Raw genomic sequence first — 25,678 nt, 5'->3', positions numbered from 1 at the left:
GTATTAGTCGCTCCCTCCTTTTAAGTAAATTGACTTATTCAGCGTATTTTACGGTAATTGAAATGACACCTATTTCAGTGTCTTTTGTGGGACTTCTGTGAATTTTGCGACCCTTACCAATTTGTCAACAGCCAGGGTACAGATTAATGAGCAGTTGGATATCCTAATCTCTTTTCACTTACAAGATTACATGAAAGATAAGACCACAGAAGGCTGTGAGAGAGTGTTTAACAGATTTAGCAAAGCTCCCCAGGGTCTGCAAGCAGGTGGAAACAAATAAACCTGGATCTGACCTACTACAAAGACTTCTGAGTTTGTCTTGTACAAGTTCATTTGGTCAGAGCTTGTGCAAATGTATCCTTTGTTCCACTTTGCTGTCGCTCCTTTGAAAAAGGTGATTACTCTTTTCTGTCAAACCAGGGTTGGGGGGTGGGGTCCTAGTGTTGTACAAGATAAATGAACTTCAACTGATTAACTTTACAGGAAGGCTACAATAGAATATACAAATAGGACTGTAACTAATGAAATATGTATTTTTTTTTTTTTGTTGTACTGAAAAATAAATACAAATACCATAGATACACATATTAGTTTACTGCTGTGCAGTTTTGAATGAAGTTCCCTTTCCTGTAGTAGTAGCACAGTCTGCAGTTTTGAAAGTGAAGTTTGTTCAGCGAATGAGAAGTAATAAAATGTTTGTATTGCACCTTTTTAAAAACCTTTGTTTTGGCGGACAATGTAGTTTAATTACATTAAACAGTAACAAGAGGATACAGTAAGTCACTTCCTGTGTCATCAGCACAGCGTTTCCCTGCTTCTTATCTGTGCCTTTGTTGACCAGACAGATGCAGGCACAGGCACATCAGCTGTTTTCATTCACTTCGTTCTCACATAATGGCCAGTGACAATGATGAATGGCTCATCCAGGTGTGCCTGCTTTCCTTTAATTTGACAGCTAAAGCCTGCATAGCTAGCAGAAAGGTATGTTTCTCACTGTAATATTGAAAAGAAAGAAGGGAAGGATCCAGCCCCAGAGTGATTGCATTGGTGCAAATGGTCTTTTGGTTTAGCAGAAAGCATCTGATGGCTTTATGAGGTCAGAGTGGGGTTATTAAGGAAATGCTTTTTCAATAATCTGCATACATGTGCTTAGTAAACCGGACTTCAGTAAGCGACAATACTGTATATTCAATTAAAAGTGGTTGAAGGTGCACATTCTCCTGTTGGGAGGTGTATTATATAATCCATGGCACAAAGGAGTGATGTGCTTGGATGGTTCCAGGCTTGTTTATCTCTTGACCTGACAAAGGGAGTCCATGCGTTTCTCTGTGGCAATTACCCCAGTCTCTGTGTGAGCTAAAGCACGTAAAGGGTTACTTTGTACTGGCTACAGTTTCACAATATTTCAGTATATCCTATTACACTTGTTCTTTATTGCTGCTGGTGCTTATTTGTCAGGCTTACTGTCTATTCCAGCAAAAACCATTCTCTACCAGCTTAAAGCTGGATGGTCAGTAGTGTGGTGCAGCAATGACATATGCACACCCCTTGTGGTCGCTTTTCAAACCACCTAGCTTTTTAATGTGTTTGAAGAGAGACATTTCTGGAAGAGTAGGTAAGCAAGGTAAGTAACAATATAAGCAGGACAAAACAATACAGAATGACAGAATACACACAGTAGCATATTAAACAGATAGTGAATGAAATATCAACATGCAGTTGATCTGAAGTATCTATGAGGCTGTGTGCTCTTTCCAGGAACTGAGAGCCCAGTTACGACCCGACAGGATGAAATACTGCAGAGCTCCAATAAAACAGCTGCTTACAGGAAAGATTTGGTGGTAGGAGGGGGATCCAGTGCTACTGATGCATGTGGCTGCTGTGTGATAAAAATATACCAGATCACACACACACACTGCAGTGGTGGTAAGACTCAAAGTGTGGGAGCCAGTAAGTTTTTAACCACTCTTTACACTTGGTGTGTCTAAAGTCTGATTGTCAGAACACTGAAAATGAAATGGATGACTTCAGAATTTTTACAGGTCGGCCAGGGTGTCCTCGGCTCACAGCGCACCGGCGAGCCCTGTAGTCTGGCCAGGCGCCTGTGGGCTTGCATGTTAGCTGCCCAGGGGCTGCGTTGTCCTCTGACGCTGTAGCTCCTGGATGAATCTCCAGCGTGCAAAGGAAGCGGTCTGCTGACGGCACACGCTTCGGAAGACAGCATGTGTTCATCTTCGCCGCTCCCGAGTCAGCGTAGCGGTGAGCTGACCCTAAATAATAATTGGGCATTGCAAATTGGGATAAAATAATAAAAATAATTGGCAACGACTACATTTTTTAAAAAAGTGTTCTATCTGGCCACAATATTGCGTTTTGAATTTACCAGCGTTCCTTGATAAAAACTAATCCACATTTGGGATGTTACTAGACATCCTCTGCTTTTCACCAACACCTGTTTTTTTTAGTTCTGTGTGACTCATGCTAAAGCTTATAATACATCCTGGAATAGTTCAAACTTCAACTGTAATCCATCTGTGTCCTTCAGAAACGTCTCTTTTAAGGGAGTGTGCATGTTTCCAACCTATTAGCATACTGTACTTCCCACCGTCCTCTAAGGAATGCGTTAGACTGGGTCAGACTGTCTCCCACTTTTCCTGTTTTACTTCTGCTCACATCTAAATAAAATGGTCCAAATAAAATATGTTAGCGACTGATCGCTTACTGTTCAATTATGCATTTATTTGTCATTCGATTGTTCTATTTTCAACCACTTTTGGTGACCCCATTTGTTTGAAAAATGTTATTTATGCTATGTATAGTATGTTTCTGAATTTGTACCTGCGATTACTGCTTAGTTATTTAAAACAGTTAAATATAATGTGTATAGTTTCTTACTTTTTAGTGTAATTATAATTAACACAGCATAATTGTAACTGATTGTAATTGCACACAATGGCATTATAATTCCAATTTCAGTCAACAATTCTGCTGTAATTGTAATTATAATTGACTCCAGGTCTGATTTCTTCAGAAGTCTTTGCACTTTTCTTGCTGAACAGCATTGGAGATGGCGAATTGATCGCTTTCAGAGGTGCTCAGTTTGTCAGACAGCCCAACATCACACAAGGCGTTGCATACAAAGCAACACTGAGGCAGATTTTGACAGTCAGTAGTGGCCTTATCTGTTTCTGGTCACAGTCAACAGACTCCCCTTGCCTGCTTTGCAGAGCCTTTGCAATTCTGAACAATCTTTCTTCTGACAAAGGTGGGTGTGTAAGAGGAGAGAAAGCAAGAGGCATGGTTGTTTATGCAGGTGGGGTATTTTGCAGTGATGAGAACCCCGCACCTTTCTCAGTCATAGAGCACATCTACATAACAAAACCATTTTATTTTTATGATAGACTTTTCCCATCCCACATCTAGGTAAAGGACCTTAGAGATTATTGGATGTTTGGGGGTTATTTGTTTCTCATCTCTATTCAAATACTGTGTGCTCTTTTTTATAATTAAATCCGCTGCCTTTCCTAGCCACACAAGAACAGTCATAAATTGTCGTTTGTTTGGTTTTGTCAAGATGCCTGCTTTGTTAAAAACTGCCCAGCAGTGTACTGCTTTACACCAGGCAATAGTAAATATGTCAAATGTAAAACAAATATTAATAAAGGATCCATTATTGTAATGTTAAATTGTAAAATTGAGTCACTCCGAGAGGTGCTGCAAGACTGGTATATCAAACAATAAAAATGACAGTGTTGTAAATGCTTGATGGGGTAAAAATAAAACAATATATTAATGAGTAACTAATGTAAGCTATGGCCAACATCTGGTTTCATGAATATGTTTTGATGAAATATCAGCCAATGCATAAATGTAAATATAGTACACAATTTACAAGTGGCTCTCCTAACAATACCATGCAATGTCATTTACATACTGCATGTGGACTTATTTCTTCCAGCAACTGTAACCATACTGACCATAAGTACAAGACCGTACCAGACTGAAACATTGCTATGTATGTCTTGTTTTGTGGCTAGATATTCCTGAGGGTGTGCTAAAAGATATTGAGCGGTTTCCTGGAAAAAGTTGATACTCCACAATTTTCAGATTCACCTAATTTTGCTTTAATATTATAAAATAATATCTTTTTTTTTTTTTTTGAAAAAAAAAAAAAAAAAAAAGATTTGATGGAAAATAACCTACAAACATTTGAATTTTCAGAAAATTGGGAAAATTAAACTGTGGTTTAACTGTAGTTTATCCAGGACCGAGCAGTACCACAGGGATGCAAATAAGACTCCTATTGCATTTTGGTCTGCTCCTGATTTTACTATGCATTTTAATAAGACACACCTGAGTTTGTTACCCATACACTTTGACTAACCAAGCTAGTAGTAAAACCTGGAATGGCTGAAATTGCTATGCAATGAGTCTTCTTTCCTCCCTGTACCACTAATAAGGGTAGTAAATTGTAAAGGCTCCTCTACCCTGCTGTTCTCTCCCCTCCCCCTCTGGCATGGTGCTATGACAGTGACTGAAACATCCCCCAAGCTGTGAGAGTGACATGCAGGGCCTGCTCACCAGACTGTTGCTAGAGGTTTGATTTCACACACTGGGGGGGGGATGACTGCAGTCCCAACTTTGCTGGGACTGCATTGAGAATCTGAATCTGGGGGTGTATGCAGGGACATGTCATTTAAAAAAGAAAAAAAAAAAAAAAAAATAATATATATATATATATATATATATATATATATATATATATATATATATATATATATAAATAAAAAATATATAAGTGTCTGTCAGTCACAGTCAATGTCATGCTTTAGTGAATTTTTTAATGTTATTCTTGAAGACAATAAGACCCCTTGTAATATCTTGCACTAGGGTGATGGGATTCCCCAGTTATTGATAAATGAACAGCACTTTACATCATGCATTGTTCATACCTGCTGTTTTAACATGTCTTTCTCTCCTTCCTCAGCGTCTCCTCTCCTGCTCTTTGCAAACAGACGGGATGTTCGGCTGGTGGACGCAGGGTCTGGGAAACCGGAGTCTGCTGTGGTGGTCAGTGGTCTTGAGGACGCAGCGGCAGTGGACTTTGTCTACTCGGAGGGGCTGATATACTGGACTGACGTGAGTGAAGAGGCCATCAAGCAAACCCTTTTCAATCAATCTGGGAATGTGCAAACTGTTATCGTATCGGGCCTGGATTCTCCTGATGGCCTGGCTTGTGACTGGTTGGGAAAGAAGCTGTACTGGACAGACTCCGAAACCAACAGGATTGAGGTAGCCAATCTGAATGGAACGTCGAGGAAAGTCCTATTCTGGCAAGCCCTTGACCAGCCAAGAGCAATCGCTTTGGATCCAGCACATGGGTAAATATTTGAAAAAAAAGAACATATACGTTTTATATTCGATTTCGACGGTATATATATATATATATATATATATATATATATATATTATAATATATAATAAATAAATAAAAATACATATTTCATGATTTAAACAATTTATTAAAGCAGATTACCAAATTATCCAAACCAAAACATAAATTTCATAATAAAAATACATGTGACATGGGGGTGGTTACAGCATCTAGGAAATTTCACAGCAATCATGTAACCTGTGATAAGTATAAAAAAATACAGCCTTAGTAATAAGCTAAAGAGATCATAGTGTTTTTGACGAAACCCTAGTAAATTCCCAAAGAAGGACGTGAAACTGTCAATGTTATAAAGTCCACCTTAGTATTTGATTGGTGAACGAAATAAACAAAATCTGAGATGTAAAATGGCAATCAGATTTAAAAGGGTGCAATATAAAGATCTGTCTCCCATTTAAACCAACTGATTTGCCCCCAGTATGTTAGACCTGTAAGGAGCCTGGTGCTTTCAGGAACACAAGCTTCCATCACATTCACAGCATGGCTTAGTTTCAAGGTAGTGCTTATTCTTCATTTAATTGCATTGTGGGTTTTATTTGACTTGAGTAATGGCATCATTTGAAAGCATTCAGGGTTTGGCTTGATGCTTGAGCGCATATGTGCTTCCTGGTGGTACATTTTCAGTTTCATTTTTGTACAGAGGTATTTTTTTTATATATTTTTTTTGCTTCAGAGAGCATGTGTTTAGACTTAAGAACAACACTGTGGCACGCAAGAGCTAGCAACACAGCAAGAAGACAGCAGTGAATGCTTTCTCTCAGCTAGTGTGCCAAGCCAAACGCCAAAATCAAGAACTCTGTTACTTTAGCTTCTGGACAGGCCAATTTTAGTTTTGAGTGAAATTAACTTTAAATTGTTTGTTGGTTTCTTTACCATCTTCTTGAGTCAATAGCTCATTCGAAGAACCCAGTTCTCTAATCTTCCCTGTTTACATGCATGCCAAGGCTTTCAAGAACATTTATTCTTTCAAATTTTGTAAACAAATTGACGAGGGCGTGGCAGATGCTTAATGATGTGTTTTATGATCTGCTTAATATGAAAGGAGCCACGCTAATGCAGAAAGGTTTGGCTCGTATTCTCTGTGCAATGTGGTCATGGACAGCAGATTCTAGAACCTTCAACTTGGAATGTAATAGTTTGAATGCTTTCCAAAATATCACATTTTTCCTGGATGTTTAACCTTGTTAAAGATATGCATGTCAAATATAGAGGTCAGCTGTATTGTTCATGACCAGGGGTGGCCAAAGTTGGTCCTTCCAGTCCTGGTCTTTGTTCCAGCCCTGTTCTATCCTATCCTATCTTCTCTTCTAAGTTTAAACATTTAGGAAATTAAACTGATTATGAAAGACGTGCTTGGAACTGGCTTTGTTTGGGCACATTTCACAATGTTTAAAATAAATTATGACTATAGAAAAAGGATGGCGCATTTGTCTCATGGACAGAAACCGTTCTTCATTTGAAAGTGTTAAAATGGCCGTAGCTCAGTGGCAGCTTTTTAGGATCAGTTGGAGCTCACACCTATTGACAGAAGGTACAGGAAAACAAAAGTGCTTTCATGTCTCTGAGCCGTGATTCCCTGACTACATAGGAAGTCAGATAACAGCTTTGGTTGATGTGTGACAGTCTTTTAACACAAACTGCCCTTCCCACTGTGTGATCGAGGTTTTGTCTGGGATACGAGGCTGCCACAGGGATGAAAGCTGAAACTGTGCAGCGCTCTGATTTGCAGGTGTTAGCACACAAGTTCTCTTGGCATCTCTGCATTGATCTCCGCGAAGCAGTGAAAAACAAAAGAAGAAAACAGGTTTTTACTTTTGAAATATTACCAGCTGTTGTAATATGATATAGGTTGATTTATGCTGGCAGTACAAAGCATTTGTTACGCAAAGAAAAGGTTGATCCTTTCATATGAACCCACATTTTTTTTTTATATTCCCAGTTTTAAAAGCTTCTAAGATTTTGAACAACAGTAAATCGGATAGCCTATTGGCTCATTTCTGTCTTTTGATGCTCTGGCAAACGGCAAAAAACAATAGGTGTTTTAAAATAGGGAGAGAGAGATCCATTTTAAAACAACTTGTTTTTTTGCCGCTTGCCAGAGCATCAAAAGAGCATCAATATAACATTACAAACTGCAAATGATATGGCTTTCGATGCAGATTTGTAATGTTCGGTTGGAGATGTCTTGTTCTGTGCTCCACTAGTGCAAGATTTGCAGTCCTATAGACTGTCCCCACTGCTTTTCATGCCCTCCAAAAACCTACTTTAAAATAAAGTTATTATGATTTGTAATAACTCTGCAAATAGCATGAAATTTGTCTTTTTTATTGAATATAGTCACCAAAACCTGTGTACTGACCAGAGTAGTGGAATTGAAATAATGTATTCAGCTATTTTAGAAGAGATTTGAAGAGTTGATACTGTTAGATCAGTTATGTCGTAGGCTTTCATTTGCATGTTAACAGTGTAAGATTTTCTGTTGCCTGTCCCAGGAATATCTACTATATGTTTTAAATTTTTCAACACCTAGCAACACTCCTACTGTGACTGAGACCTCCCAGGCTTTGTTTAAGGTACTGATTAGTACTTGATCAGAAACGAAGCATTAACAATTAACTAGGTGTGGCTATGGGAGAAGTAGGAACAGGAGCAGACTTGCATGTTTCAGAGTTCTTCATTATTTTGGATGCAGTTAAAGGATACATAAGGACCTTTTTATTTTATTGTGTTACATGTTCCCATGTGTTACTAAAACTGATTATGTAAGGTGTGTGTATTGTTTTTAATTCTTTTATTGAACTTTTTTTACATTTTGACCGCTTTTTTAAACTTTTAAATTGCATTCCCTGCCTCAAGATGGCTTCACATGTACACGCATAGACCTCTCGGAACTACATTTCCCATCATCCACCTGCTCACATATGCAATAAAAAGGTCCTTATGTACTCCTTAACTTGTTGTAAATTAAAAATAATTACTGAATGAAAACATTACTATGTCAGAAATACTGCATTAGAGTACAGTTGAATTGCCTTATATTGTATATGGGTCGGAGCAAGAAATCTAGGGTGTTTGAGAACATAAGCAATGGGAGGTGTTGCAGTGGGTTAATGTACAAGTGAACCTCCAGTGGTAATTAGGAAACATTACGGAACTATGCACAATGGTTTCCTTACCTTAATCTGAATTCACAAGTCTAAATGGCATGCACCAGTAGTGACTGTAGGTAACAGGGATCTACTTTTTCCACCTCCAGTGTGTACGTTACTAACATGCCTGGTAACTAACAAAGAGAACTTCTGCTCTGGAGCCTGGATTGGAATTACTGGAAGTATTTCCAGTCTGCCTGTGCTGTAGCAGAAGTCCTCGAAGGAATTCAGATGGTTACACCCACGGCGGTCAGCTTGCAAGTGTAGCGCGCTTATAAATTTACAAACTGGCTCGAGTTCAAGGCTTGGCTTGTTTGAGGACCCAGGTTTGGCAGTGTGAGGCTGGAAATAGCTGAATAGTAATGCAGCAGCGATTTCTATGAAACGGCTGTTTGATGTATTCAGATTGCTGGTGATGAGGAAGTCAGGCACTGAGTGATGTTGCCTCAAGCAATACTTGGTCTCGAGATTCTCTTGCTGTGATCTGGAGGCACGGTCGCCCTTCACCTTGATCAGGCATATGCTGTTGGAATTCCACACACTCTGGGAAGGAGAGCAAATCCCATGGTTTGTGTTGAAGCTGTAGTGTTGCACATTCCTTGGTGTCTGTTTACTCCCATCTTCCATAAGAACATAAGGAAAGTTTGGGAATGAGAGACGTCAAGGCTTAGCCTTTCTTGACACACTGTACGCCCCGATGTGATTGGACAGAATGCAGTTGATTTTTTAAAAGGGTTTTAGATCTACTGCTTTACATGGTAGACTCTTCCATGCATGTGTAATCCTCTGTGTAAAAAAAATAAATTTAAAAAAAAAAAAAGTGCTTCCTACCTTCTGTTCTAAATTTTACTCGGCTTCCATTATGTCCTCTCCTCCTACTTTCTGTGCTAAATTTAAATGACTTGGGTTAATTATATCTATACAATTTTCGGATTTTATAAACTTCAATCAAACCCCCTCATCCTGTTATAATTCCTAGTACTGTATTACTTGTACAGTACGATTTAGACCTAGGATCTGCCTACTTATTATTATTATAATAATAATAATTTCTTAGCAGGTGCCCTTATCCAGGGCGACTTACAATTGTTACAAAATATCCCAGTACAAAGTACTGCATTATAAAATAGCACATTACAGAATATCATAATACAGATAAAAGTGGTTATGGAAGTACAGTAAGATGGAATTTAAGAGCTAAATGAGGAATGCAGTAAGGTATAAGAGTGAGTTTGACTAAGAACATTTAAAATTAAGTAAATATTTGCTTATATGCGTAAGGTCCAATAAGAACAGGTTGTAAGTATGATAAATGGATGAGAATGATTTGCAATAAGAGCAAAAAAAAAAAAAAAAAAAAAAAAAAAAAAAAGTACGGTTGCCTGTAAGAATAAAATAAAATACAAGATACAGTTATAGTGAGGTGCAGTAGTTAAACCTTCTCTGTACCTTCAAGTGCAATAATGTATTTTTTTGGAGTGAAATGACCAAAATTGGACACAGTATTGGGGGGGGGGGGGGGGGGGTGTACACTGTGGCCTTACTTTTCTAGATTTGTTTTCCACACTTAATAATATGTAACATGAGATTCTATCTGGGTTTTTAGTTGCCTCACCACATTGGCAATGTAGCCGGCTTTTAATTTACCCTTCTGGGATTCAGAAATGATTCCTTGTTGACAAGATTGTTTAGGCCCGTGCTTACAGAAGGTTCTTACTAATGTGTTCAAGCTGTGGTATAGATCAGATAGCAAAGAGAAAATAGCGAAGCAAACATTAACTAAATGAAATCCTTTTCTCCTTCTGAGATGCAGAGAAAGTGTAGCTGCCAACCTACAATGAAATACTGTAGTACAGTAATTATTTTTTTTAGATTATTTTTGATTTATTAGTCATGTGTTGCGCTTGGGTTTTTACCCTGTTCGTAATCTTTGGTTGCTTTGTTCAGAGTATGTGTTTTTGCGAGAAAATTGGGATGGTGATCAGCCATACAATGTTCAGATAAATAAAAGGCATTTTTGCCACATTTAAGCCTTGCTCTATAATTCACTTCAAAACATAAGGGTGTATAGAGTGAGTCTGTACAACCATACTGGTTAAGAATGAAGCAGCTTTAGAAAACAAGAAATTTTGGAGTTGGTGTCCTGGAGTTATAAGATTGGCTTACTCTTGGATTTCAGTGTGCGAAGCATTCAAACAATAGGGTGTCGGACTGCAGTAATCATAGAATTTACAAGGTGAATGTGGCAGTACATCATACCAGTAGAGAGAATCTTATTGTGAAGTCCCAGCATTATTTTGTTATTTAGTTGATCAAAACGAAACCTAGACCTTGTTGTTTTTTGAAGGCTAAAACTATGTCTTATTGATATTGGCGTTGTTTTTTCTAGCTTTCATACTGTGGGACAATCTTTAAAATATTATTAAAATTAAAATTAGCTTTTCTATTAAATGTTAATTGTTGGGCCTTCCCTGGTGTCAAAGAAGTAATGTATTGGTTTATAGAAACACATTTTACATTTTTAAAGAGCTCTTTTGTCAATAAATTACCTAAAAGACTGAAATTCCATTGTGGTGCTGTAGTGTAAAATGGCAATGCGCTGGTTTCTGTTGATCGACTGCCACAGTTTCCTGTTAAGTGATTGTGAATGAAGATGTTAATTAAGATCTATGCGTTTCTGAATTGGTGACTGCAGAAAGACTATTAGGGCTTCGTTAAGGAAGAAAAACTCCTGCGTCCGAGCGTCATCTCTCTGCTTGCACTGTGAACATCTTTGGCAGGTTGAGTAAGTGCGTCGGTCAATAAGATCGACCTGTTCCTTTGTGTTTCCCGAACCATGAGCTGCTTGCTAGGAATTCTATTCCAGATAAATTCATTTAATCGGTTTTCATTTTCTGCTTGGCTAGGTAATAGAAACCGTCACTATTTTTGAGCATACTAAAACTACTTCTGTTGTGTGGTTTTTGAATACTAATTCCTGGGGCCAGCCATGGGTTTTAACACGTTCTGACGTGCAAAGACCATGGCAGATTTTTTGAGAGGGAGAAAACAATTATGATGGTATAAAACTGTCAAGAGCAATGTGGTTACAAGAAGGAGTAGTTCAATTATTGTTGGTTTGATACCATTACCGATGTTCTCATCTGGAACATTCTGTCAGAAAAGGTCTTGAACGCTTTACACCAGTTATGCTTTATAGATTTGTTCTGATGTCACAGTCCTCTGCAGCCGTCCTCTTCCATTGGCTTGTTATTGACTTCTAAGATTTTTATTTTCTTTGTTTTTTTTTTTGTTTTGTTTTTTTCCCCCAATTGCAGTCTGGGATTTGTATGCTGTCTGAAGTTAGGAGCCCGCTATAATCCCATTCAATCTCTTTGTATCTGCTAATTTTACAGTCAGCTAACCAATGGATTGTTGTCTTAAATGCAACACAGTGGTTCTACAGTGGCATAACATTGCCTCATGAAGTGACTGCTCTATTTCTTAAGAGTTTGCCATGAGACGGAATCTTAGTGTGTCCTTTCAAGCTTTAATATAATGGAGCATACTAGAACATCTGTACAATCCTACAAGTAAATATATTATATCGTGGATCACCCAGAATTTTTACACAGATAGTTATAGTACGTATTGTTTCTGCTCTCAGGTTTCCTAAATTGCTATCAAAAGTCATTCATCTTTACATTTCGGGAGGTGAAAATAGTAAGTGGAAACCAAATGTTTTGATGTATGGCAAGCCCTCACAAACACTGCTGAGATAAGCCTCACTTTAACTGTACAGCTTTTGATTTGGCTGCGTGTGTTTAGTCTAGCTAACAAGATAATCAAAACGGCTTCCGTCCTGAAGGCAGTTAAGAGCTCTGCATTCTGTTTAGTATTTATCTAAAAGCATGACTAGCTAGTCTCCTTTGGTTTTGTGCCAAGCTCAAATATTGATACTGGTTCATCGTGTTTACGAAATAAATTGACATCACCTTGGCTTTTATTTTAAGAGCCTCAGTACGTCATTCAGTGATAAACTTATCTTGCCCAGTTGTTTTCCTTTGCAAGTTGCTAGACTAAAGCTCAGTTGTTTTTGTTGTGAGAACTGTCATGAGAAAGGTCCAAATATAATGCTTTAATAAGATAAGTTGTAAATGTATTTTTAAGGCTATTCTCTACACCTTTTAAAAAAAAAAAAAAAAGTGTGTGTTATTTATATATATATATATATATATATATATATATATATATATATATATATATATATATATATATATATATATATATATATAATCAATGCACTGAGAACAATATTTTTCATTTTATGTGTGTGTGTGTGTGTGTGTGTGTGAAATGAAAAATATTGTTGACCTGTCCAGAATCCTGTTTTGCTGATTGCACTTCAAAACAGAAATCCTCATAAACAAGCTTTATGAGGTGTGTAATGGATGTTAAATGACTATGTTTATCATTTATTTTTTTTCTGTGTGGCTGAGTTTGTGCAGGAAGAAATAACTTTTGCCTTATTGAACTATTGAAGAGTGTAGCAATCGGACGCCTTGAGCATGGAATTAGATTTGTGTTTATTGAGCGTGACTGCAGTGCAACACAGGTTGAACACACATGTTCTTGGAATTGGAGTGTTCCTTTCCTCTCTTTCAGGTACATATACTGGACAGACTGGGGGGAGGAGCCCCGCATTGAGAGAGCTGGGATGGACGGCAGCACCAGGAAAATCATTGTGGACTCTGACATTTACTGGCCCAATGGTCTGACGATAGACCTGGACGAACAAAAACTTTACTGGGCAGACGCAAAGCTGAGTTTTATCCACAGAGCGAACCTGGATGGAACCTTTCGGTACGTCTTCCCTTCCCTGTGCTTCTCCAGCTTTGAGTAGCAGTGACCTAACCTTGTCTGTGTTTTAATGCAGTCTGTTGGATGTGCTGTTTTCAGAGTTGCCATACATTTTGATAACAGATCACGTAATACTTCTGAGTGCCTTTCTTCATATTTCTCACTTTGGATTTAATGAGTCCTAAAGCCAAGCATAATACAGGCCAAAAGAAGGAGTTTGTAGCGGTCATATTAATAACGGTTAGAACACATTGATGGAGAATTGTGTTGCATTTAGTATTTTGGCTCCAAAATGTGGTAATTGAAAAAGTGTGAAAACATAATTGCAACCAGAGACAATGACCTGGCTTTTGGCCTTGCGAACAAGTAATAGAAATGATGCACTGTAGATGTCGATATCTAACTCTTCATATAGGCATGAATCTTTTAACATGCGTTTGTTAATTAAATATCTGGTTTATAATTAAGGGCTTCTTTTTTCGATTTTAACTGATAAAAAGAACAGTAAAACACCCCAGATAAAGAAAAATGAAAGCGGTGTGTAGACAATAATCACTATGGAAATTCATGTTGACTTCACCCTTTCACATTCCAAAAAAAAAAAGAAAAAAACTACCTTTTAGTGGAGCTGGGCAGTGCCCTTCCTTTCTGACTTGTAGCTATCACACCAAGTGTGTTGTGATATTGTCTGCATTCAGTGTAACACTGATTAATTATTTTTTTTTTTTTTTTTAAAGAATACTGTACATCTTGAAGGCTTTTACACCGGCCGTATAGTGTAAACCAGACAGAGTCTGAAATACTGTGTTCCTATTTCTCTGTGCGGTATGGCGTAAATGTATTTATTTTCGACAGACTACTTGGGCACACTGCATTGTGTGGAAAAAACGTTTGAAGAAATGAAATGTAAGTGGGCGTAAGCAGGCGCTGTGTGTGTAAAGATCACAACCGGGAGTTTACAGTAACATACGATCTGTGCACTAAATATTCATAACATATTTCCATACGTGTTTAATTTTTTTCAGCAAAAGACATGACACTTTTATTATTTAGTTTTCGTAAGATAGTATTTATGTTACAGTGCTTAGTGCTGAAAGACACACAGATGAATATGCCGGACGCTGATGCTTTCACGCGACGTGCTTGGTGTGCAAAGACCTTCATCGGAAACAATAATTTCATAGTATATAAAAAGCAAAGGCACCAAAAAAATAAAAAATAAAATGATTTACACCAAACTCAAATCTCTCAAATAAACACAGAAAAAATGAAATTTATAAAAAATGAAAAACAGATGCCCTATTCCCTATTTATAAGCCATTTACTTAAGCAATTCATATAAAAAGGAAAACTGTACATCGTCTGTACAAATATTTATTGGTCAAAATGATGGTAATGATGTCAATGGCTGTGCAAAGATGTGTGGTTTATATAATAACCAGTTGGGTAAAAACCTGACAACCTGTCTGAGCCCTCATCAACAGAAGCTGGAAGCATCAGCTCCACACGCCACAAGGATAGCTACTTTCCCCCAGCAGAATACAAAACCTAAAATGTATAAAATAAATTTTAAAAAATTCATAGCACTGCAATGATACTGTCATCGTTGGTGATATTGTTGCCAAAAAGACAAGCCCTTTTTATGCTAGTAATGCTTTCATCAACTGAGTGTTGACCGATGAAGGAATTACCGGAACAGTTTGTTTACTTGACTTTGTTTCTTCCATTCTGACCTCCCTTTTGGTGGTCGTAATGAAGGGATTGTACTGTAATTATCTTACATACACAATTACAACATTGCTTTTGAAGCTAACATCTGTACGGGAGCATGTTAGATGCTGCTGGTTACATGTTGTAGCCGGTTTGAAGACACAGTGCTCGATGCATGTGTGCAAATTTAAGTATTTCAGAATCATTTTCACATTTTTTTTTTTTCATTTTTACTGATCCATCAAACAAGACAGAATGTGTTTGTTTGTTACAGGCTTGGGCAAAGTCGATTGCTCCATTCCAGGCCTTGCCATGTTCTGAATTGTTTAGCTGAACTATATAAATACCACGGTTTACAACTACAGATAAGGGCTGGAGAATCTGTAAACCTTCTCGGGGCCAGCACTTCCCAGTGTCCTATCAACAGTCCTATTGCTCTATCAGCAGCAAGAAGTCAGCAGTAATGTTATTTTTTAAATATCTGAATACCAGGTGTAACTGATAAACATGAACCATCCTGAAACTGGGGCTGAACTTCAAGCAAAGCATGCTGGTCCAGGTTTTACACCGAAATATACTCCCTGTCTAGTGCAACACAGTCTGTTTTTCCAATTCCCGTTCTATATTTAAAATATTTTGTACACTAAGTACAAGTGAGTAATTCTATATTTTAAATACAGTAGTAAGAAAAATAAAGCAGACTGATGCTTCAGAACCACATTTCAGAATCTCTTCAGAACCACATTTCAGTGTGAAATAATGCAGAGCATTGTGTAACTGAATTCATTAAAAGTGAAATACTTTCCAAATGGATACATTGTCTAGCATGTGCCAGTGCAATACACAGCATTGGAAGGTTATAGCACCTGGTCTGAGAAACAAAACATGAAACAAAATCTGTTTGGAAGCCTGTGTCGGTGGTTCCATGCTGGTTTATGCATGTATTTGTTCTGCAGTTCTCAACTAAGTGCCTCACATTTTGGTTAACTGAATGCTTTCAATTCTGTTTCTGTCCGTTGTGTGTTTTGCTGTTTTTTGGCCCCCGATTGATACCCTGTGGTAGAAAATTCACAATACAAGGTATTCTCGACAATGCTAAGAACACATACTTTAATGTAATAACTTGTATTATTCCACCCTGTAACTGTTTGTACTTTTCCACTGTATCTTATTGTTGCAACAAATAGCTAAGTGCAGAATAATGCTGCAGATAGCACGAAGCATCCTGTCTTCTAAATGTGAACGTTGACATGTGGCAACCGATTGCAGAAGTAGAAGTTATGAATCATGAAGATAATTTTTGAACCACCCTTTTGACCGTCTTTTCTACTAAAAATATGTTTTCTGTCTTCTCTGTATGAGCTTCGCTCAAATTGCTACATGCCCAACTGTCACATAGACAGTTTGCGGAGATACCTATAAATATCCAAGTCTGGCAGTGCTATGTGGGCTTGTTCTCTAACTGACTCTGCACTGAGTGTTGAAACTAAGCTCTAGGTTTGCAAATCTTAATAAAGCTCGCTGTTTGAGAACCTACAGTTTCTCTTCCTTCAATAGAATTTCCACGACAATACGCATGGACTTATCACAACTACATTTCCCATTATCCTCCTGCTCACATGTGTAACTCTAATGGACTTACCAGTGAGGAGGATGATGATGGAAATGTAGTTCTGAGAGGTCCATGCAGGTACATGTGAAGCCATCTTGAGGCAGGGAATGCAATTTAAAAGTTTAAAAAAAGTGGTCAATGTAAAAAATATATATATATATATATATATATATATATATATATATATATATATATATATATATATATATATATATATATATATATATATATATATATATATAGATATATATATATATATATATATATATATATATATGAGAGAGAGAGATATAAAAAAAAACAATACATACACCTTGCGTTAACAGTTGTAGCAACACATGGGAACATAACACAAAGGTTTTATGAACCCTTTAGTGCCCTGCAACAAGTATAGAAAATGTAAGTACATATTTTTCACAGTATAAATGAAGAGGAAATATCCTGTCCAGTCATACAGTACCACTGCACTGATGGATTACTAATTCATATATTTAGCCTGGTTTGGATGATGTGACAGCAAACTGCCCCATGCCCAGTTCATTAATATAAATGCCAAGTTTTATCTACCAGAAAGATTTGCATTGATTTAAAGGGTGGTGATATTTAGATTAGCCTTTTTAGATTATTAACATAGACCCCAATGTTATTTTGAACAGGCAAACAGTGGTTGAAGGCACGTTGACGCACCCGTTTGCACTGACGCTATCTGGGGAAACTCTGTACTGGACAGACTGGCAGACCCGCTCGATACACGCCTGTGACAAGAAGACCGGGGAGAAGAAGAGGGAAATTCTCAATGGCATTTATTCTCCGATGGACATCCAGGTCCTGGGCCAAGAGAGGCAGCCCGACAGTAAGTTGACAGGTTTCTTAATATTTATTATATAGTGTTCAGAAGAGTGGCATTGGTATTGACTCCTTTTGATTCCATATAAGCTCTGATATACAGGACACAGTACACTTTTGATATACAGGGATGTCACAAAGGCTTCCACTGACGGCACGGCACAGCACAGCAACCTGTCGCCAAATGTCTGATTTCAGCTTGAACTCTAAGCGACACTTAACAGGTCATTAAAATAGGGAAGAGTCCTATAATAGCTAACTAGAGAGTGATGCACTCCTAGTCTGCTCAGGTGTGCTTGTTTTCTCATTAAGCATAGCGGGTCTCAAATATCACTAATCCAGGAGAGACTGAAGGCTTTCAGCAGCTTCGTTGTGTGGTGTTTGTTTGTGGGGTAGGGTCTACTGCAGGGTTGGGCAAACTTCAGTTCCAGGTCTTGCTACTTTCTAAACCTTTTAATTAAATCAAATAAATACATTTGCCTTTCAACCATTAAATATTGCTGTGTTATTCTCATTGAAGTAAATTTTAATTAATCTATTTATTTATTTATTTTTAATCAGTTTTAAAGCTGTAGTAATGGAGATTTACTCAACGTAAATTCCTAAGCTTTGAAAATCCCAAAAGACCCAAGTTTTAAGAATACAGATTAGATTTGTTTACAACAGAGGCTGGATAATCTTTTCAGGGCCAGCTCTCCCCAGTGTCATTTACTCTATCAGCAGCAACAAGTCAGCAGTGATGTTATCTTTGTTTAAAAATGTTTAAATAACAGATGTAACCGATAACCATGAACCGGGGGGCACCAGATTTGATTTTAATGACACCATACGTCAAAATGTATTTATGAATAAAAGTTTTATAAAAGAATTGCCCTTCCTTATAGTCTTAAGAAAATAGGGGGTTATGGAGTGGAATTTTCTGAGTGAACTCTGAGGCAATGACAAACGAAGTGTTGTCAGCGAGTAAATATCAGAATGGTTTGTGTGTTTATCACCATGGGAGAGTACCACTGGGCCCCATTCATAAGAAGGCTGCAATTCCTTAGCATCTCTTGTTGATTTAAACACAAGATCGATGGCCTAGCTTTAGCTCAGCTGTCTTCAAGATGGTTTGCACTTAAAAGAACCTAACAACGCAGGTTTAATGAAGATAAACAAATTGAGTGAGATGATAATTCCAGAAAACGAGCTACATGAGGAAATAATATTACCTATTGGCATATGCTCAAATACCTTCCATATTCTTGGACTTTTTTTAGTTCTGTGTTGAATCTGTCATGCCTGAAGATCAAAACAAAAGCTCTAAGCTGAAAATGACAAGCATAATAAATCAATTGTTCTTGAATAAAAAATGAGAGAGAAAAATAAAGCCTATCGTGCATATGGTCATACTCTTAACCAATTTAAAGTTCTGTTAGAAGTTGACTGTTTTCAACTATTTTGAAAAATGGTACCGATTTGGTGATTTTTATAATATGTATTTTTTTTCCCCTGTAGTTCGAACCCCCTGCGATGAAAACAATGGAGGCTGCACCCACTTATGCCTCCTGTCCCCAAGAGAGCCTTTTTACAGCTGTGCTTGTCCTACTGGTGTCCAGCTTCAAGAAGATGGCAGGACCTGCAAACCAGGTAACTTCTTGGAATCTTTAAGTTGCAGATAAGAAAGCTTGTGTCCGAGATTATAGCTGATGCTAGAGGCTGCTTTACAAACATTTGCTGGTATAGAAAAAAATGCAACAAGGATGATGTTTCATTTAGCTGTTTTATTTTAGTACTATGTGAAAAAACTGAAGGCATTCTGTTCAGAGTTTGAAACTTTCACCAGCCTTGCACACAGCCCTGGGTTTCAAACCTCCTCTTGTTTAAGTAGTTGTTTGAACAATCAGGGCCGTGGTATATGTGCTTTGAACTGATCACACCAAGTCTGTAGGTTTACTAATAGGAATTGTTCTTGCAGCTATAAGGGATGAACCGTTTATGTAAAATCAGACTCCTAGCCCCTGAGCTTTTAAATAATATGCTTAATTGAATGCAGTTGCCCAGGACTGGGTGCATGACTAGTTTTGATGTTGTACACAAATTCCGAAAGCGTTAGTTTTTAAAGTTGCAGTTTGGAATTGTATGCAGCCATAATTTTAATTGAATACCAGCCATAGTTTTTCAGTCCAAATAGCACCACGTTGATGTGTTGGTGAATATTACAGTACATCCATAATGACAAAACAATAGCACAAAGTCTTTCTTGAGTATCCTTCAGTTCAGGGAGGTGTCTCTTTTTTATAATTAGTTTTCCTTGTGTTTCTCAAATAAACTCATTTTAGCAGAGGTCATTGTACGGTTTATAGATGTTTACAAGCAAGTCAAATTATGGCATTACATTTTCCCACAAAACTGACATGTAATTCTATCCAAATGCCATGCATACAATTGTTTAATCTTTCACAGGCTGCTGTGAAATCCTTGTTTATTTTAAAACCCGGATTACTTTGAGTTTGATTCATCTTAATAATCCAAGTTAGTAAACAGTCCCACAGTTTGTGTTTTAGGATTGGATCAAAACTACAACATTTTAAAGCAGCCAGACATACATTCCAGTGAGATTAAGTTTTACAGAAAGGGTCTGGATCTTATATTATGTATTATAAAATGTTTTCTTTCACTGAACACAGGGTTCTTTTATTTTTGGTGTGAAGTCAATGCTGCTTTGTTACGCGAATAATACATTTATCTTGTGGTTGACATATGTGTTCCATGCAAAATAAGTTTCAGCTTCAAGGCATACAATTCAGCTATTGTCTGCCCCATAGTGAATATTCTCAGGACATAAATATATTTCTCCTCTTTAGCTGGAAGTGTTGGCCAACTCTGAACTCATGCCTAACTTTCCTATACGGGTCATTTAAGATTTGAATAAAAATAATACAACAGTGCCGTTAAATACAGAACACAGGCAGTCTTGGCACATAAACCGGTATAAATCAGCTAGCTTGCTACCCTGAGAAATGCTCAGTCTCCCAGATTTTTTGTATTTATGATCGATGGGGAGTGTGTTTGGAGCCTGTGAGGCAATGGAACTGTTCACAAACTGCTAGTAAATGCAGATTTTTCCAGGATCCCAGGAGTGCACAAAACCACTTGTGAAAACAATGGCACATTCTGTTGGTTATTTTAAAATGCACAGAGTGGTCCTGATGAACGGGGTATGTTCATTCCCTAGATGTTTTCCAATAGTTGTTCAGTGTTGGGTCGTTGAGGGGGAGGAAAGGGGACTGACCTTTTCCCGGGTCATCCGTTTGCTTTAGGGCAAACCAATTATCTTCAAATCTGGCCTCAGCCGTTCCTGCAGGAACTATGTACTGTAATACATTGTCTTTCTCTGAAGCGAGTTGTGTTTTACATGTTTTTTTGTGGTCAAAATCAGTTTATCATTGTAAAATACGACAAACATACAGTACACTGAAGAAGGCTGTATTGTAAATGTTTGTCTACTTGACTTAGTTTCTTCCAGTGTGTTACATTAGAATACTGAGAGAGCGTTTTTGTACAGTAACTTCAGGGCATAGCAATGTTTTTATACATCACCCTTCAACTGCTTAAGCTCATTACACCTCATGGTATCCTGGAGAAAAATCCCTGAAATTGATTATATTGAAATGTATGTATCAAATCATTGAATGACCAGAACATCTGGTTTAAGTCTTGCGCACAGTATTGTCATTTTGTTGTTTTGAAAACATCTTATTTTTGAGGGACTAAAAAGAAAAGCAAAGGCAACACTGGCCAGCGTGCTTTGAATCTTGTTCAGCATGTAAATATGTTTTATGATGGAATGAAATGGACAAGCTGCACAGAATAAATGGAAGTATTAAGAGGCTAACCAGCAGCGTTTACAATCAAACTGAATTTAAAACAATGTCTCATTGTGTCAAGCTGATTAGCAGACAGACAGATGGGAAAGGAATAGCATGAAGTCCTGGCAAGGATTAGGCTGTGCAATGGTAGCACTCTTCATTTGTTTGGGTTGGGTGGATACATTGGAGCATTTGTTGCCCTATTATAGACTTCTTGTCAAATGTGAAGTGGGCCAAAAGGAAGAATTTAAAAGTAGAAAAAAAAAAACCTCATCAAGATGTCTAGATGGTCAGCTCCCCTGTCTCCCCTGTCTCCCCTGTCACTTCTGATTTGGAATTCATTATATAAACAGAACCCAACTGAGATTTTTAGCACTGAAGCATGAATGGCTAAAGTGAATTTCAAAACCAGGCTGTCATTTAATTGACTCTGTGCGCTTTGGTTTAAATAATTAAAAAAAAAAATAAATAAATAATAGTTGGACGTACCAGGTGAGAAGGTAAACAAGTCCGCAAGAACAAACTTTCTTAACTGGCACAGCAAGTAACATAACGACACATTGCTTAATTACCCAATGTAAAATTATACATTTTATAAAACAATAAAATTCAAGACCAATGTTAAAATTCTGGTTACAATTGGTTATAAAATATATATATATATATATATATAATATATAATATTTTGGTTTAAATAATTATATATATATAATATATATATATATATCTTATATATATATATATATATATATATATATAGAGATAGAGATAGAGAGAGAGAGAGAGAGAGAGAGAGAGAGAGAGAGAGAGAGAGAGAGAGAGAGAGAGAGAGAGAGAGAGAGAGAGAGAGAGAGAGAGAGAGAGAGAGAGAGAGATTTTAGTTTATTTTCTTAAATGACAAAAATCTGTAAATTTTAAACATAATAATTTTTACATCAGGAGCGGTAACCGAAAAAAATGGGAGCAAAAAAGATGGGGTCTCCCCAGTTTGGAATGCCCAATTATTATTTGTATCCCAGTTCACAGCTGCAACCCCCAGGTGACTCGGGGGTTGGGGGGGGGGGACGGAAGCTGAAACATGCGTCCACTGAAACGTGTTCCTGCCAACCCGTCATCTTTCACACTGTGGATCCACAGCCAAGTCACCAGACCTGCAATTCCCGAGGACAACACAGATCTGAGTGACTCCACTGCAGACCCACAGGCCCTGTCAGCCACAGGAGTCGCTGGTGCATGGTGAACCATGGATTGCCCTGCCAACTTAAGCCCTCCCTAACCGGGCAGCGCTCAGCTAATTGTGCGCTCCCCCCCCCCCCAGGAACTCCCGGTCACGGTCAGCAATGACACAGCCTGGATTCAAGCCTGCAATCTCCAGGCTATAGGGCGCATCCTGCACTCCACGCAGACTGTTTAGATATTATGTTTTTCATTTTACTATTGTCCTATCTTACCGTAGTTAAATGTATTTTTATTAAATAAAAGTGCCCTAACACATGCCTCTCATACCATAACACAGTGCACAAATTCTGCCAACTTGAGTTTCAAATTAAAGTTGAAAAGCTTGATCGCTACAAATAACTAGTAGTCTGAACAATCTGTCAAATAAAAAAAAAAAAAAAAAGTTGAATCTGGAGTTTCTCAACATGCCTCAAGCCTGCCCTGAAGGGAGCACCCTTCTCTTTGTGGGTGAGAGAGCAGTTAAGTCTCTATGCCTTTTGCCTGTTTTATTTTTTTTTTTGCCTCGCTGTGAAGATGGGCATTTCCAATTGTGGTGAACTTGTGTGTTTTTTTTTTTTTTTTTTGTGACCGCAAAACCAGTTTCATATGTGAGATCTAAGCCAGATTTCTCTCATTTTTTCTTTAGGGGCTGAAGAAGTTTTATTGCTAGCTAGAAGAACAGACTTGCGACGTGTCTCTCTTGATTTGCCTGACTTCACAGACATTGTGCTGCAGATTGATGACATTCGGCATGCCATCGCTATTGACTATGATCCAGTGGAGGGTTATGTGTACTGGACCGATGACGAGGTTAAAGCAATCCGCAGATCGCTCATTGACGGCACTGGGGCTGAGACCCTGCTCACCACTGAAGTGAACCATCCTGATGGGATAGCAGTGGACTGGGTGGCCCGAAACCTCTACTGGACTGACACCGGGACCGATCGCATTGAGGTGACGAGACTAAATGGCACATCCAGGAGAATCCTCATATCGGAAAATTTAGACGAGCCAAGAGCCATCGTACTGGATCCTGTCCGTGGGTATGTATAGCGCAGGCTGCTCCCTTCTGCTTCAAGGTTATTCTCTACTAAACGCTTGCAGTGATTGTACCTAGCAATCATTTCATTAATCTTACCTTTCTCGCACTTCAATTCACTGTACAGGTCTTACGTGGGCAGTATTGAAAGAAATATAGTCAAGCCTCCATGGGCAAAAACGGGCTAAGCGAGGGTGACGTTATAGTGAGGGTCAAAAAAAAAAACACACACAACCTTCTATGTTTGCAATAAATTCAAACGTTTTATTTTTTTAGTTATACAATTACAATATCTCCAGTCCGTTTTAGTAAAACATGACTCCTTTTTTAAAATGAATAAATAAATAATAAAATAAATACGCTCATTTAGTGTCAAATTACCCAAACAACAATTCCATAAAAACAAAGCCGTACTGTACTTGAACTTCAGTGTTTGTGGCACGTCTGTAAGCTTGCTGAATACTGTCCCCCACTGAACGATGCCATCTATTTATTTCACAAAGCAATTTAAGCACAACAGCATTCTTTTTTAAGCAGTTAAAAAAAAAAAAAAGTTGATTATGTGCAGGCAAACCCTTTTTAAACGAAAACTACAATGCTTATATTTACTTTTGCTTGGCTTGGGAAGTTGGCAGATGGCGGACAGCGGGGTGGTGTTATAAAGGGTAAAAATAGCACTGTTTTTATATTGGTGACATTTGTTCAGAGAGAATAGCTGGCGGTATGCGGAGGTGGCATTATAAAGGGAGCTGATATAATGGGACAACTGTAATAGCAAACATGTATTTCTGACCCAGGAAGTGAAACAGTAACAGACTTCCTGAGAACAAGGCAAGAACTTTGTAAAACCTAATGTAAATCTGCTTATGTTGGAAATGCATGTGTTTCTAGAACATGTATTTCTTTCGCAACTGCACATCAGAGACCGATCTAGTGAATGGAAGTGCACAACATGTGACATTTATGGAATTCTTTTGTTCGCTACCACTTTAATCAATTTGATTTACAGGTTTACAGCGTGGAACAAACCCAACTTGTTCATATGTTTAACACCAGTGTTACTAAAATAAATGACATGCCTGGTCTTATTTAAGCAGATTCGGATAAAAAAAACTTGGTATCTTTACAAGCAATGAAGCTAAAATACTTTTTTGGAGCACATTTATCCCAGCTGCCACTAACTGGCTACAGTTTGTTTCTGTAAGATAGAAAAATGAGACCCAAGTCTTTAATTTTACATGGTAGTTATAGGGTTAATAGTCATGTGATTGCTTGCTGATATAGTCAGCATTCTCCTTGTGCAGTGCTAGCTTATTCTAAAGCTGGAATAATTATAATAAGCATTGTTTTTAAGTTTTTCTAAATGACTTTTTATTTGGTATTAATCTTTTTTTTTTTGGTATTTATGCATAGATACATGTATTGGACTGACTGGGGTGAAAAACCAAAGATCGAGCGTGCCAGCTTGGACGGCAGTGACCGCCTTGTCCTTCTGAATGACTCTTTGGGTTGGCCAAATGGGTTAGCAATAGACTATGCAGCAGGAAAGCTGTACTGGGGAGATGCCAAAACAGACAAAATTGAGGTATGTAGAACTGAAATGTAGTGCCAGGCGTGGGTTCCCCACTTGCTGGGATTGCATTGTTGGAAGTTTTGTCATGGCTTGCTGTCTTCATTCAGAATAATCATGTGCACTTTGTTTTGGATTGAATACCATCACCTTGATTTATGTGGAAGGAAGCCGTGCTGTGACCCCGTGACATATTTCCACCGGCCTCTGTAAACCGGTTTGAGCAGGGTATGGTACCAGAGTTTAGGGCATGTTTGATTTATGCAATGTGCGTTTTGGGAAAACATGTTTGTCTGAAACTGCGGACAGAATGAGTAAGCTATTTTATGGACACAGTTCTGGAATTTGTTTTAAAAAACATTTTTATCAGATAATACTAATCGTCGGCAGTG

The 25,678-nt window shown here is 37.9% G+C and overlaps 1 protein-coding gene across 1 annotated transcript in view; it reads left to right on the top strand.

The window, feature by feature from the left end:
* Window positions 1-25,678, top strand: part of LOC121294405 (low-density lipoprotein receptor-related protein 5-like) — a 65,993-nt gene that overhangs the window by 8,943 nt on the left and 31,372 nt on the right. Inside the window, exons 2-7 of the mRNA XM_041218074.1 lie at window positions 4,988-5,381; window positions 13,246-13,443; window positions 17,419-17,615; window positions 19,106-19,237; window positions 23,324-23,720; window positions 25,130-25,301. Of these exons, the coding sequence (XP_041074008.1) occupies window positions 4,988-5,381; window positions 13,246-13,443; window positions 17,419-17,615; window positions 19,106-19,237; window positions 23,324-23,720; window positions 25,130-25,301 (1,490 nt within the window). The remainder of the gene's footprint in view (window positions 1-4,987; window positions 5,382-13,245; window positions 13,444-17,418; window positions 17,616-19,105; window positions 19,238-23,323; window positions 23,721-25,129; window positions 25,302-25,678) is intronic.

This window comes from Polyodon spathula, chromosome 19, assembly GCF_017654505.1.
Source record: "Polyodon spathula isolate WHYD16114869_AA chromosome 19, ASM1765450v1, whole genome shotgun sequence".
In the NCBI taxonomy this organism is placed as follows: domain Eukaryota; kingdom Metazoa; phylum Chordata; class Actinopteri; order Acipenseriformes; family Polyodontidae; genus Polyodon; species Polyodon spathula.
This window is presented reverse-complemented; position numbering and strand designations above follow the sequence as displayed.